This window comes from Elgaria multicarinata, chromosome 7 (assembly GCF_023053635.1).
Source record: "Elgaria multicarinata webbii isolate HBS135686 ecotype San Diego chromosome 7, rElgMul1.1.pri, whole genome shotgun sequence".
Taxonomy (NCBI): Eukaryota; Metazoa; Chordata; class Lepidosauria; order Squamata; family Anguidae; genus Elgaria; species Elgaria multicarinata.
In genome coordinates, this window is record NC_086177.1 from 113,330,417 (window position 1) to 113,345,399 (window position 14,983).

Consider the following 14,983-nt stretch of genomic DNA (forward strand, 5'->3'; position numbering starts at 1 on the left):
GTCCCTGGTTGACAGCTGGTTGGCCACTGTGCGGATGCTGGACTAGGTGGACCCTCGCTCTGATCCAGCAGGGCACTTCCTGTGTTCTCAAATAATAATTGCAAAGGTTATCAAATCTGAAGGATGTGTTTTGCTTTTCAGAATTTGCACTAGACACAGACTCCGGCCTCCAGGAACAGCTGAAGCGCAAGAGGAGCGAGAGTGCAGAGCAGCTGGAAAGCCAGCCAGCCTCCCTCAGCGTGAACTCTGTGGTGCAGATAAACGTAGACAAGGACAATTCAGTCACGGGAACAATCCGCTGGATCGGATGCCTGCCTAAAACACAGCAGAAAATGGCTGGGGTGGAGCTGGTGAGAGTCCTCTATACAATTCCTAGGTTCTGTCTCTTTCGCTCCAGGTTTTAGCGCAGGGGTCTTGCACCTCAGGCCCACAGGCCGTATCTGGCCCTTTGGGTTAACCGCGAGGGCCACGCCCCCTTCGATTTCTCCCCTGGATGCTCATCCTGTCGTGCTTTTCCAGCTTTTGCCTGTGATTCTGCCCTGTTCCACAAGGTTGAAATGGCTCTCCTAAGGTTTCACTTACTGGTAGTAAGAGCTTTAAGATAAAGCATTGCTGACGTGTTGACCCCTCCCCTCCCCATCACTGAATCTGCCTCTCAAGCTGAAAGGGGCTAAACGTTCCCCTTTTAGCTAGATTGAGATCTGGAGCACATGGTTGAGCTACGCAATTCAGAGCCATCTCAGTGGCTCAGTTCAGGCAACACGTTTCTCAATGGTTGTTTTAGAACTCTGCAGTGGAGTTTTTGCACCACCGTTGAGAAATGTTGTTGTCTGGAGGGAAAAAAACCCAGCAACGGTGGAGGTTTTTTACGGAAAACACTCAGACAGAATATTCATGCTGTGCAGAGGAGAGTTCCTGCGCAATGGATGTATTGTGTGGAGGGCTCCATGGAGTTTTGCGTTGTGTTGACTTTTCCCACTGGCTACAGAGTTCTCTGGCAAGAGCGGCGAAAGGAACGAGTGCCGCTCTAGGAGACCTGCCGGGATTATTATTTTTGCAGCAATGGCTGATGGGATACCATCGGGAGGACCCGAGGGGAGAAGAGGGGGAGGAGGAACTGTCAATCAAACATCGTGGTGGGTTTTACTCAACTGCACGGTAGCCTGTAGTCACACAACGGTGGAGTTAGAACATGTTGTGCGGGGAGTAACCCCTAAACATTCAACCGTTGAGCGGAGTTCTCACACTGTGTTGACTAATGTGTTGTCTGAACTGAGCCTGTGAGTTATGTGGAACAAAGTAGATGGATGGCAATTGGCAAGACTTGTGAGCTATATACTCCCTCCCAGAAATTGGGCTCACCAGTGCCTGGGGCCCTGAGATCAGTCAACAAGGGTAACTGTGCCCAGTTGACTCTTGTATCTTTTCACAGCTGTCAGTGCCATTGACAAGTGTTGGTAGCTCAACTGTTGGATCCAGCAGGCATTTCAGGGCTGCTTGTCTCTGACAGGGAGATCACAGAGGGAGGGTGGTGATGACAGGGAGACCCCCAGAGTTGCGTCTTGTCCTTCTCCTTGTCCACAAGCCCCCCGCCCCACCCCCACCCCCGGATGAGATTTTGCAGACCTTTGTTCTTTGGTCCCTCCGTCTGCTGATGAGCATACAACTCTGCTACTCATCCCATGACATCCAGCCAGAGTGTGAGTTCTGTGTTACTTGGAAGCATGCAAATTGCCTTTTGAGCAATAATGCTCAAATGAATTCACTAGGCACATTGTTTTAACTGTTTTAATACTGTATTTCTTCGATTCTAAGACACACTTCCCCCCCTATAAACATCTCTAAAAACGGGGTGCATCTTAGAATCACGGGTGCGTTTATTATTTCATAGAATCATAGAATAGCAGAGTTGGAAGGGGCCTACAAGGCCATCGAGTCCAACCCCCTGCTCAATGCAGGAATCCACCCTAAAGCATCCCTGTCAAATGGTTGTCCAGCTGCCTCTTGAAGGCCTCTAGTGTGGGAGAGCCCACGACTTCCCAAGGCAACTGATTCTATTGTCGTACTGCTCTAACAGACAGGAAGTTTTTCCTGATGTCCAGCTGGAATCTGGCTTCCTTTAACTTGAGCCTGTTATTCCATGTCCTGCACTCTGGGAGGATCGAAAAGAGATCCTGGCCCTCCTCTGTGTGACAACCTTTTAAGTATTTGAAGAGTGCTATCATGTCTCCCCTCAATCTTCTCTTCTCTAGGCTAAACATGCCCAGTTCTTTCAGTCTTAGAAAGTTCAGTTCTTAGAATCAAAGCTTTTTTTCTGTTGGTGGTATTGGAATTAGTGTGCGTCTTGCAAACAATGGTGGTACTGGAATTAGTGTGCGTCTTACAATCTAAGAACTACGGTAGTTTTACTGCTTTTAAATTATATATTGCTTTAACTTGGTTTATGGTTTCATTTGTTTTTAGCTGTGTATATTTACTGTTTTTATACTGTATGCTTTTATCTGTATGCCACCCTGAGATCTTACTGATGTAGGGCGGGATATAAATGTTTTAAATAAATAAATAAATCCTGCACAATAGTTGTTCTGATCAACAGCCCTGAACCCTGCGTGTCCACCCCACCCAGGATGAAGAGAAAGGCATTTCAGACGGCGAGTGGCAGGGAGTGCGCTACTTCAGCTGCCTCCCAAAGCGAGCGCTGTTTGTGAAGCTGGAGTCCTGCCAGCCAGACATGCGCTTCCAGAATAACAGCCGCCCCGCCCTGCAGTCCACTGCGCTGAGTAAGTTCCCTTCCTTCACTCAAGCTCCTGCAAATGCGCTGAAGTACGAAAGTGTTCCAAGCGGATGAGGGTCAAGTGATCAGCCTGCAGCCTTCACCAGCCGCTCATAAAGTTTGCTCATGGCTGGTTTTTCATGTCCTTGGCTTCCCAACATCTCCTTGCAAGTGGATTGGGGCAGCTTTCCCCATTCAGCTGCCCTCTGGATGTTTCAGACTACAGTGTCCATCAGCCCCAGCCACCATGGACAATGGTAATAGATAATGGGAGTTGTAGTCTAAAGCAACTGGAGGGCAACAGGTTGGGGAAGGCTTCATGAGGGAGAGTCCTCCGTAATCTAAGATGCTGCTGCGTACAGTGTCAGCAAACGGCCTCTTGCCGCCATGACTCTGAGAGTTGCTCGTTTGGGATAAGCAGAAAAAAGTCTTACGTTATTGCAGCATGTCATATACGTAGTTGGGATCTCTCGTTTGCTGCCTTACCTCTCAGTACTGAAAGAGAGAACCAGCTCATCAGGATCAGAAAATGGTGTTAGTTTCTTCTCAAAAACGAAGCATCCGTCTGTTCCAGGTGGCGTGGATTCTCCAACTGTCCTGAGCAACTCGCCCCCCCTCAGGGACGACGTGGCTGTGAGCGTCCTACAAGGGCGGATGAGAGGGATCCAGGGCCACTGCAACTCCTGCTACATGGACGCTGCGCTTTTCAGGTAGGTGGTTCCGTGGCTCCTTTCCGCACACGCCTATAAGCGGCTCCCTTTTGGAATCTGAATTAGACCCCATTAGTCGGGGGGAAATGCCCAACTTGGCTGTCTCGTAGGAAACTGAAGGGCTGCTTAGATCTTGAATAAAGCAGGGCAGAGGTTCCTCTTTGTAATTGCGTGTGTGTTACACGCAATTGTATGTTAGGGCAACTCAAATGATCCAGGGGCTGGAGCATCTCCACTATGAGGAAAGGCTACACCAACTGGGATTGTTTAACTTGGGAAAAAGGAGGCTGAGGGGAGACATGACAGAGGTGTACAAAACTATGCATGTTACGGAGAATGTGGACAGGGAGACATTTTTCTCCCTCTCTCAAAATACTAGAACCCGAAGGCATTCCATGAAGCTGATTGGTGGGAGATCCAGGACAAATAAAAGGAAGGACTTCTTCACGCAGCGCATAGCTAAATGATGGAACTCACTACCACAAGATGTGGAGATGGCCACCAATTTGGATGGCCTTCCATTTGGAAGGATGGATAAATTCCTGGAGGCGAAGGCTGTCGATGGCTAGTAGCCCTGATGTTTGTGTGCTAGCTCCAGTATCCGAGGCAGTAAGCCTGTGTGCACCAGATGCTGGGGAACATGGGTGGGAGGGTGCTGTTGCACCATGTCCTGCTTGTTCATCCTTGGCCGATGGCTGGTTGGCCCCTGTGTGAACAGAGTGCTGGACTAGATGGACCCTTGGTCTGATCCAGCAGGGCTCTTCTTACGTTCTTATGTACATCTCTTGGCCTCATGTGCCAGTCTCTGCTATGCTGCAGGATTTAGTGGGGAAGCGAACAGAGCTGTCATGTTCTGTTTGATAGGAATTCGGGAACGTCATCCTCTGCTGCTCATATTGCCGCTTCAGTTTCTCTCTGTTTCTGTGTCCGTTTTATTTATTTTTAAAATCCCGTCCTCTATTCCCATCCTCCACTCTGAGGTGTTGCTGCCAACCCAGTGGAGTGACCAAGCCCGCCCTCTCTCGCCACAGCCTCTTCTCCTGCACCTCTGTGTTGGATTCCATGCTCTTCAAGCCCTCCCTCCAAACCAATGGGCACGTTCAGAAGATCCTCCGGGACAAGATAGTCAACCCCCTCAGACAGTAAGTTGCTGACTGTGTGTCCTGCCTAGCTGGAGCGTCCCTCCTTTGCTTCGGACTCTGCTTTTCCCCCTTTGTTTGTCTGGTGTGTGTGTGTGTGTGTGTCTGTCTGTCTGTCTGTCTGTCTCGCGGTTCTGCAGTTGCAGCTTTAAGTGGCCTGTCTTGAACTCTGCACCCTCAAAACAATTTCCATTTAAAGCAACAGCCCCATTTCCTCCCCTTCTCAGGAACGGCTTTGTTGCCGCCAGGAGTGTGATGGACCTTCGCCACCAGCTGACGGATAAGGGGCAATGTTCCAGCTTTGCCACTTCCGAGAAAGGTGTTTGTCTTCCTTCTTCGGGTTTTGTCCTCTAGTGCAATCTGTTGTGGGGCGATGGCTTCCCAGGCTCACATCTCTGCTCAGCCACAGAGCTGACTGGGTGACCTTGGGCCTTGTCTCTCACCCTAAGCTCGCTCTTGATTTTTACGAGGGCAATAGAAGAGGGGGACACCTGAGACCCTTTGGAGGAAAGGCAAGATAAAACAGCAGCGCACAGAAATCGCTGCTTTGCTTCTTTGGAAGATTACAGCGCCTCGCTTTAAATGAAAGACCCCGACGTCCTTCCGTTATGCTTTGTTGACGTGACTAAATCGCCATCCGGTGGTTCTGCCTTGTTGGTTATGGCAAATATTTCATTAGGATGAGTGCTTACCTCGCTAGAGCTGATGCGGGATAAGCCGAGGTGCCGCCTGGCCTTCTGTGACTGCGAACTGGTGTGTGTTGGGGGAGGGAAGCACCCAGTCCTATATCCGGCAGTGACAGTCACCTGCATAAAACCGAGATGGTACATCTCCTGGTGGTGGCTTTTCAATATAAAAATGAGCAGCCCCCCTGAGTACAGCCCTGTACTCAGCTGCAAATATTAATCCACCCCCATTCCCTCATGTGTTCTTGTTCAGTTCTTCTGACAGATGGAAGGGGTCAGCTGACTTACATACACACACGGATGCACGTATACTCAACATCCCCGATCCGCACCACCCACTTTCACATCCTGCTGATCCTACCCATGTCTGACAGTGGCTGTTGCTCTTTGGAGAAGGGATTAGAGTATCTTGTACTGGGTCTGATGTGGAGTTTCCTTTGCCCTTTCAGATCCTGAGGAGTTCCTCAATCTTATCATGCACCACATCCTTGGGATAGAGCCACTTTTGAAACTACAGTAAGTTGACCCTTTCCCCTCACCCCACCCTTTGAGAGTTGAGAATACAGCCAGCACCGTTCTGGGGCCAGGAAGAAATTATACTGCTTCGAGGGACTCTGGATCTTGAAGGGAGATGATCTGGTTGACTAGTGACTTGAACGGGAGCTGGAAGCTGGCAGGATATAGGCAACGGAATCATAGAATCCTAGAATAGCAGAGTTGGAAGGGGCCTGCAAGGCCATCGAGTCCAACCCCCTGCGCAATGCAGGAATCCACCCTAAAGCATCCCTGACAGGTGGTTGTCCTGCTGCCTCTTGAAGGCCTCTAGTGTGGGAGAGCCCACAACCTCCCTAGGTAACTGATTCCATTGTCGAGGAGGCCTGGGTACTGCACTGCAGGCGTGCTGGGAGTGGAACTGCTTGTGAATTAATGTCCAGCTCTTTAAGCATCACTTGATACGTTGACTTGAAGTCAAGAGAGCCAGGGGTGGGGGAATGGCAACTGGACATCTGCCATCCTCAGTGGCAGATCCCCAATTGATGTTATGAAAAGGTGGTGAGTTGAGAATGGATGATTTATTTATTTGTTTATTACATTTCTATACCACCCAATAGCCGGAGCTCTCTGGGCGGTTCACAAAAAATTAAAAACATTCAAAGTATAAAACAACAGTATAAAACCATAATATAAAATACAATATAAAAGCTCAACCAGATCAAAACAGCAGCGATGCAAAATTACAAATGTAAAACACTGAGTTAAAATTTATATATAGACTGTTAAATTGCTGGGAGAATAAAAAGGTCTTCACCTGGTGTCTAAAAGCATATAATGTAGGTGCCAAGCGACCCTCTTTAGGGAGCTCATTCCACAGCCGGGGTGCCACAGCAGAGAAGGCCCTCCTCCTGGTAGCCACCTGCCTCACTTCCTTTGCAGGGGCTCGCAGAGAAGGACCCCTGAGGTTGACCTTACGGTCCGGGCAGGTACATATGGGAGGAGGTGTTCCTTCAGATAGCCTGGCCCCAAGCCGTTTAGAGCTTTAAATATTAATACCAGCACTTTGAATCGGGCCTGGACCTGGACTGGCAGCCAATGAAGCTGGAAAAGGACTGGCGTGATGTGGTCCCATCTGCCCACCTTGTCTCAGGATGGAGGGGGCTCTCTGGCACCCGACCGCATCCCTGCAGTCCATAGTGCTCCCACGGCAGAAGGGGAAGAAGCCGAAAGAAGCACTTGTGTGCTTCCTGGTCCCTATTGAAACAGCTGAAATTGCTTTAAGAACCCTTTCCCCAGAAATGGGGTGGAATAGATGGATAACCATAGAGGTTCCACCTGCTTGTCTCTTTCAGGTCTGGGAGGCTTAAAGAACAAGAGTGCTTCTGTTACCAGATATTCATGGACAAACAGGAGGACTTGGTGGTTCCCAACGTGCAGCAGCTGATTGAACATTCCTTCCTCTCGTCTGATCTCAAGCTGGTGGAGGTGAACTCTTGAGACCTGCTCCCAACCACAGCTTTTGCTTCCTGCTGCTTTGCATTTTAACGTTACGATCCTCCGGAGCATTGCCTGGGTTTTCCTTGGAGGGTGTGTAGAAGAGGCTGTAAACGAGGCTATTGCCGCTTTGCTACAAAAGCAAATGATGCAAATCGATGCAGTAAAGGCATTGGAGTGGGACCCCTGTAGAGTCTCTGCTTTGTGGGCCAAAGATCTCAGGTTCTATTCCTGGCAATTCAAAGGTGATAGGAAAGGCCTCTCTCAACCCAAGGCCTTGGAAAGCTATTGCCAGTCAGGGAAAACAATCCTGGCCTAGATGAACCAGTAGGAAACTTCATACTGGCATATTAAATTAAAAATGGTTTTCTTTTGTGGGGATTTTGGAGGTGGGGGGATTTAACATTGGAGAGAGACGTGTGGCAAGGTGACTTGACCCGAAATTGCCCAGTGGGGCGCCTGTATCATTAAGTGTGCAGGTATTTCAGTAGGTGCAACTCCTCATGCAGAGGTGAGCAGAGCTGGACCTGCAGACGTGCCCTCTTTTACATTTTATTTATTTATTTATTTATTTATTACATTTTTATACCGCCCAATAGCCAAAGCTCTCTGGGCGGTTCACAAAAATTAAAACCACAAAAAAATCCAACAGGTTAAAAACACAATAACGAAATACAGTATAAAAAGCGCAACCAGGATAAAATGGCCTCTCAAAGCTACATGGCCTCTCAAAGCTACATGGCCTCTCAAAGCTACAAGAGCCTGCTGCCCCTTCGTACTGCGGATGGATTTGCTATGTAGCTATAAGCTCATAGGTGCCCTGTGATTCTCCCCCCCCCACCTGCCCCCTGATTCTGTGTTGTAGCACGATGGCCTGGAAGCTCTTGACTGGCATCTTAGTTTGCATTTCTCCTCCTGTCTAGATTCCGTCTTGTTTTATACTTCAAATGCCTCGTTTTGGGAAGGAGTACAAAATGTTCAGCAAAATCATCCCCTCCTTGGAGCTGGACATCACTGATCTGCTGCTTGATAGTAAGTCGTTGGGAGTAGGGTAGAGTGGGGAGTTGGGGAAACGAGCCTAATATTACTAGCACAGCCTCCTCCCTCTTACCTAATGCCTCATCCAGTGCTTTGGAGTGACACTGTGTAAAACTGATAATTATTCAGGCAGTGAACTGATCTAGGAGAGTGGTGTAGTGGGCCGCGTACGGAGTCCTGGAGCCCTGATCTCTGCTCATTCATGCAGCTTACTGGTGTCCTTATCCCTCACCCTGAGGGACATCATGGGACTGTTGTAAGAATGAGTATGTTGGGAGCCGTAAAGCATTTTGCACGTGGCTCAGCTTGTCTCAGAGGTCTGTGGTCTGATCTTTGGGCTCCCGCTGCAGGTCCCAGGGAGTGCTTTGTGTGCGGAGACGTTGCCACTCAAGAATGCTCAGCATGCTTTAAAGACAAGATGTTTGCAGACACCGGGCTGAAGCAGTATTGTGACTCGTGCTGCACTCAGGTACCTCATTTTCCTTTGCAGGGTGTTAATGGTCTCAAGTTAAAGGAAGCCAGATTCCAGCTGGACATCAGAAAAAACTTCCTGACTGTTAGAGCAGTATGACAATGGAATCAGTTACCTAGGGAGGTTGTGGGCTCTCCCACACGAGAGGCCTTCAAGAGGCAGCTGGACAACCCTCTGTCAGGGATGCTTTAGGGTGGATTCCTGCATTGAGCAGGGGGTTGGACTCAATGGCCTTGTAGGCCCCTTCCAACTCTGCTATTCTATGATTCTATGAGGTTCCATGTATGGAGCCCCAGATTCATGCACACCCCTCTTCAAACTCAGGAAAGGAATACAGGGGAGCCCTTTCCTTGAAGGGGAATGCAGTGACTACCTTGTGTACACATATACCTCAAGCCAGGCAAACACACATTTTGTGATCAAAATAAGCCATGCAGATTTGCCTGAGTATCTCCATGTGACTGTGTTTGTAAGATAAGAACATCAGACGTGCCCTAATGCTGGATCAGACCAAGGATCCATCTAGTCCAGCACTATGTTCACACAGTGGCCAACCAGCCATTGGCCAGGGATGAACAAGCAGGACACGGTGCAACAGCACCCTCCCACCCATGTTCCCCAGCAACTGGTACACACAGGCTTACTGCCTCAGATACTGGAGGTAGCAAATAACCATCAGGGCTAGTAGCCATTGATAGCCTTCTCCTCCAGGAATTTATCCAACTCCCTTTTAAAGCCATCCAAATTGGTGACCATCACTACATCTTGTGGTAGTGAGTTCCACAGTTTAACTATGTGCTGTGTGAAGAAGTCCTTCCTTTTATTTGTCCTGAATCTCCCACCAATCAGCTTCATGGTATGACCCCATTGGATTCTAGTGTTTTGAGAGAGGGAGAAAAATGTCTCCCTATCCACATTTTCCATACCATGCATAATTTTGTACACCTCTGTCAATATCAAGATAGTTTTCACAAGGCTTGAAAAACTTGTTTTCCAACAACAGAAAAAAACCATCAGTAGATCCATGCAGTGTCTTTAGGGTCCAACCTTTCACCTCTCAAAGTTGGTCCTCTTCTGACTCTTACTTTAGTTCCTGATGCTTCCTCAGCCTCAACAAAGACACTTCACATGTCTGTGCTGTTGTGAGAGCTCTGATCTTTCTTTAGGGTGGATTCCTGCATTGAGCAGGGGGTTGGACTCGATGGCCTTCTAGGCCCCTTCCAACTCTACTATTCTATGATTCTATCCATGACTGGTTGTCTCTCCCCTATCACCCATGAAAGTCAGGGTTTCCTTTTTGTTTTAACAACACTAAGTAACTTTTGCAAACCGTCCACCAAGCTTCGGTTTTTGGGCGGTATAGAAATGCAATAAATAAACAAAATAAATTTGGTGTCAGCAAACCTGGACCGCTCACCCCTAACCTCAGGTCATTTATGAGCAAGTTAAAAAGCACCAGTCAAAATACAGACCCCCGGGGGACCCCACTATTTACATCCCTCCATTGTGAAAACTGTCTGTTGTTCCCTTCTGTTTTTTAGCCAGAGGGTAAAAGAGGGCTTGTACTCGGGAGTCTTTGTTGAGGGTCTTTGTCAAAACAAGAAGGAAAAGGAACACAAACTTGTTCAAAGGAAATAAATAGTGCAGGGGTGGACCACACCGTGCCCCATGGGTGGCATGCAGTCCTCACCACTACGCTGCCGTAGTGGAGAAAAATGGACCGTTTACCATTATGAAGCGGTTGCTGCCTCCATCCTGTGGAATTCCACAGGGTGGCAGTGGCCTGCAGCAGTGCAGCCTGTGGGGTGGGGGAGCAGGGTTTATGAAAACAGCAGAGTTGGAAGGGGCCTATGAGGCCATCGAGTCTAACCCCCTGCTCAAGCCAGGAATCCACCCTAAAGCATCCCCGACAGATGGTTGTCCAGCTGCCTCTTGAAGGCCTCGAGTGTGGGAGAGCCCACAACCTCCCTAGGTCACTGGTTCCATTGGAGTTGCCTGGAGTCACCTGGAGTTGCCCAGCCCTGCATCACTGCGCCCCCTTTTCTTTTAGATGCCTCCCTGATTTCATTCTCCATCTCAAGATGGTCCTAAGCATTTTGTGCAGGTTGGGTGTGGGTGGGGAGGGTAAAAACTCCTGTGTCCCCAGAACCCTGTTCCACTCTATCCCCTAGAAGCCCCGCTAGCCCCTGGACTTTTTCTCTTGTGCCCACCTGCAGGCTCACTCGCATTACCAGCGAAAATCCCATCAGATCACTAAGCTGCACATCCCTGAGGAGTTTTGCAGGGGCAGACGTCCTGGCAGTCCGCGGGTGCCTCGGGAGAAACTGGAGCTCTTTGCCGTGCTCTGCATTGAGACCAGCCACTACGTCTCTTTCGTGAAATACGGGCCAGACAAGGAGAACTGGATGTTCTTTGACAGCATGGCAGACAGGCACGGTAAGCTTGTGTGTGCGTGCGGTCCCAGTGCTGTGTGTCTGTATTCCCCCCACTGTTTTGTGAGCCATTTATGCGTATGGGAAGGAAGTCAGAATGTTGGAGAGGAAATGGTTCCCCCACCCCCCACCCTGCAGTACAGCTCATTTAATGAATGCGACTGCCAGGGCTCCCCAATGCTTTTGGGCCTGTGGGAATATCTGCAAATTTGAGAAACTGTCGTGGGCACCACTACAAAATGGCTGCCCCAGGGAGGACATGGAGCCTGCCCAAGGAACTGAGCACAAGGCAGAGATTGATATGTCAGCTGTGTAGAATTGGGCTGTGGAATTCCTACTTTTCTTTAAGGGGCAAAGAACATGCAATGGCACCCCATGTAGGAGGATCTGGTGGGGCTGCAGGCTGCGAGGGAAGAACGTGTGGTTCCTTCCTAGCCTCCCATCAAACTGCTCTAGCCGCCCTCTGTGCCTCCTCTTCCTCCTCAGCTCACACTGTTCTCTGCTGCTTGTCGTGCAAGGAAGCAGGTCAAGGCAGGTAACGGCCCTAGAGTGGCAGGCCAAAGGGTGTGTTTTTGAGTAATGTGGATGCATTTGTTATGGGTCACTGAAGCTCTGTTTCTGAGCGCCCAGGATTCTCGAATCCCAGCCTATGCAACTGCACGGGTCAGCCGGCCCTGGGTGCGAAAGTCAAAAGGGCCGTTCCAGATGAACCCAGGGGTATCACGTAAACTAAAAATATCTGGCTCTTCCAACCTGCTTCCCTCTCGTTGACTTAGGTGATGAGAACGGTTACAACATTCCCACAGTGACGCTGTGTCCAGAGGTGGCCAAGTACCTGGAGATGCCAGTGGCCACCTTGGCCATGGAGCAGCCCCGGGACATGGGAGTAGCCAAGCGCCTCTTCTGCGATGCCTACATGTACATGTACCAGAGCAAGAAAATGTCACTTTATAAATGACTCGTGGGTTGTTCCATGGCCACCAGCAGTGGATCGGAGGGTCTCTGAACGTTCGCGCTGCTCTTCTCTTCCAAAGCATCACTCATGCTGTTTACCGAATTACCTCTGGGGAAAGGAGTTAGTGAAACGACATTTGCTTTGGGCATCTGGTGATTTCAAACCTCCTGCAAACCCAAACTTGTCAGCCATGTGGGAATGGTATTAGTGGAAGAACCTCCCCACCACGTACTGTGGGTTCCCACGCCCTCCTCGATGGACTTCCCACAGATGTTCTTGGCACGAGTGTGCTCTGACCGTCCTTTGGACTACTGTTGTGGAAAACAAGCTCAAGGTCACGCTTTGGACCAAACTCGCTCAGGGTTGTGGTTCTGAATCAGCGAGAGGTCCAGCCCACAGTCTCTTGCCTCTACTTGATCTCCACGAATCCGAAACTCATTGAGAACTCCTCCCTCTCAGCAGGGAGGTAGGAACTCAGGGAAGGAACTTGGTCCTAGGTTTGATTTGACCTTGAAATCCACAGGGATACTGCCTTGCACAATTTGTTTCTTGGTTCCTTGGTATTTGAGATGGCGGGCACTTGCCATGACCGGCACTTGTTATTTTTACAGCCCCTGATTTTAGATGGTAGTTGGAGGCTTCAGGCTGAAGCTTCTTGAGGATTGCAGGTCTCAGGGTGGACATGCACTGTGAATGCCTACCTTTATCCTCCCTTTCACACTGACAATGCTCTGTTCAGCCTTTTCAACTTCCATAAGGAAATGTAGCATCCGGGACTGTGGTGTAGTGACACCCGCCCAGGACAACAGGTGCAGGGCAGGGACTGGTAACTGCTGGGGTGTGGGGTTGGCCTGCCCCACAGTTTAGGCAGTACTCTAAAAGGAGCACTTGGGAAGCAGGACTAAGCCAGCCCTTATCCCTTTCTGGGTTTTTTTCCCTCCCCAATACAAAATTGCCTCCCGTGAAGTTTCCTAGACACACCTAGCATTCCTGTTTCCACCTCCAAATCCTGTGACAGTTCATTAGCAATTTATCTCCCTTGGGTCAGACTGATTTTCCCTTTAACAGTTGACTTATCTTCTCAGTTTCCATCTCTAAAAGGTTTGGGTTTGTTATTTCAAACATTCTTCTGAGTATTAAGTTACCCCCCCCCCCCCAAAAAAAGATTACTTTGCATAAGGTACTCAGCAGCTCAGTCTATGTGGATGTTACAAAATCGGTCTTCAGATACATTCTTTAAAACAAACCAACCCAAATACCTTCATCGTTTTCTGTCTAGTAAACGCTGTGCAATAGAATTATGGAGAGGAGAGGGCAAAAGTGCCTTATACATGTGATAGATAGTGATTGTGTCAGATCTAGCAGTAGATTTCACTGCTTTCTCTAAAATGGGGCAGATGTTATCCTTGCTTCTACTGAGCGGTCCTGCTCTGCACATTGTGAACAATTTATAGGTATTTCAGCACCTTTCAGGGACGCGCTGCCTCTTCAGGGGAAGAAGCACGTGTGACGCAGAAGCCGAAGAGGGTTTTTTGCATTTATCTTGGTATCTATTGTCACGATTCACGCAAGTGGTTTGTGATATCTGGTGATAGATGGGGCTTATGTTATGACTGTCCCATTTGTTGTGGGCAAGGCTGAGAAGAACAGTTGTGGAATAATCTTGCTAGTCAATTATGATGTGTGACTATTCTGTTTTTCTGCAGTATTTGGCGCCTTGGTTGATTTGATCAACCTCTGCGCATGCACACACACTCACACACGCACCATTTGAGTTATTCACACTGTTGGGAGTCTGTGTCGGTGTTACTACTTTGTCTCTGAAGTTATTTCTATAATGTTTGCCTTGAACAATCTCAGGAGAACGCAAGAGATTTTTGTATGCTGTGATATCAATCTGTTTCTAAAATATGTCTTCCAATAGAGCCTTCTTTTTTGACTTGACTCATGTGTTGACTTTATTTTCCAAGAAATGTGTCTCTGTGTGAGGGCCAATAAGTGGGAAATGTTCACAGCTGGATATATTTGTCGTATTCCTGGCTGTTTTGGAGGTTAGAAATGGTGGAATTGCTGGTGGTATTTCTACTACCCTTCATCCCATGTAGGGCCAAAGTTGAGGTGTTGGACAGAAGTTCAAAACCATGGAGTTCCTCTCCAATATACCATAGACAGACATGGTAGGAAGCAGAGCTTATGAGTAGCAAAGGGAGAGTCAGGTGGCTTCACAGCTATAGGCAAGGTGAGGCCAAGGTATGTCTATCATAAGAACGTAAGAAGAGCCCCGAGGCTGGATCAGTCCAAGGGTCCATCTAGACCAGAGCTCTGTTCACACAGTGACCAACCAGCCGTCAACCAGGGACTAACAAAGCAGGACATAGTGCAACAGCACCCTTCCACCCATGTTCCCCAGCAACTGGTGCACACAGGCTCACTGCCTCGGATACTGGAGGTAGCACACAACCATCAGGGCTAGTAGCCATTAATAGCCTTCTCCGCTGGGAATTTATCCAACCCTCTTTTAAAGCCATCCAAATTGGTGGACATCACTACATCTTGTGGTAGTGAATTCCATAATTTAACTATGTATTGTGTGAAGAAGTCCTTTTATTTGTCCTGAATCTCCCACCCATCAGCTTCATGGGATGACCCCTTTGGGTCCTAGCATTATGGGAGAGGGAGAGAAATGTCTCCCTATCCACATTCTCCACACCAGGCATTATTTTGTACACCTTAGAATCATAGAATAGCGGAAGGGGCCTACAAGGCCATCGAGTCCAGCCCCCTGCTCA

The 14,983-nt window shown here is 48.8% G+C and overlaps 1 protein-coding gene across 1 annotated transcript in view; it reads left to right on the top strand.

Moving 5' to 3' along the window:
* Positions 1-14,138, top strand: part of LOC134401876 (ubiquitin carboxyl-terminal hydrolase CYLD-like) — a 29,190-nt gene extending 15,052 nt beyond the window's left edge. The window contains exons 5-15 of the mRNA XM_063131196.1: positions 142-350; positions 2,627-2,780; positions 3,348-3,483; positions 4,515-4,625; positions 4,850-4,941; positions 5,758-5,824; positions 7,156-7,288; positions 8,221-8,329; positions 8,686-8,804; positions 11,024-11,243; positions 12,016-14,138. Coding sequence (XP_062987266.1) covers positions 142-350; positions 2,627-2,780; positions 3,348-3,483; positions 4,515-4,625; positions 4,850-4,941; positions 5,758-5,824; positions 7,156-7,288; positions 8,221-8,329; positions 8,686-8,804; positions 11,024-11,243; positions 12,016-12,197 — 1,532 coding nt within the window. The 3' untranslated portion in view covers positions 12,198-14,138. The remainder of the gene's footprint in view (positions 1-141; positions 351-2,626; positions 2,781-3,347; positions 3,484-4,514; positions 4,626-4,849; positions 4,942-5,757; positions 5,825-7,155; positions 7,289-8,220; positions 8,330-8,685; positions 8,805-11,023; positions 11,244-12,015) is intronic.
* Positions 14,139-14,983: the final 845 nt, after the last annotated feature.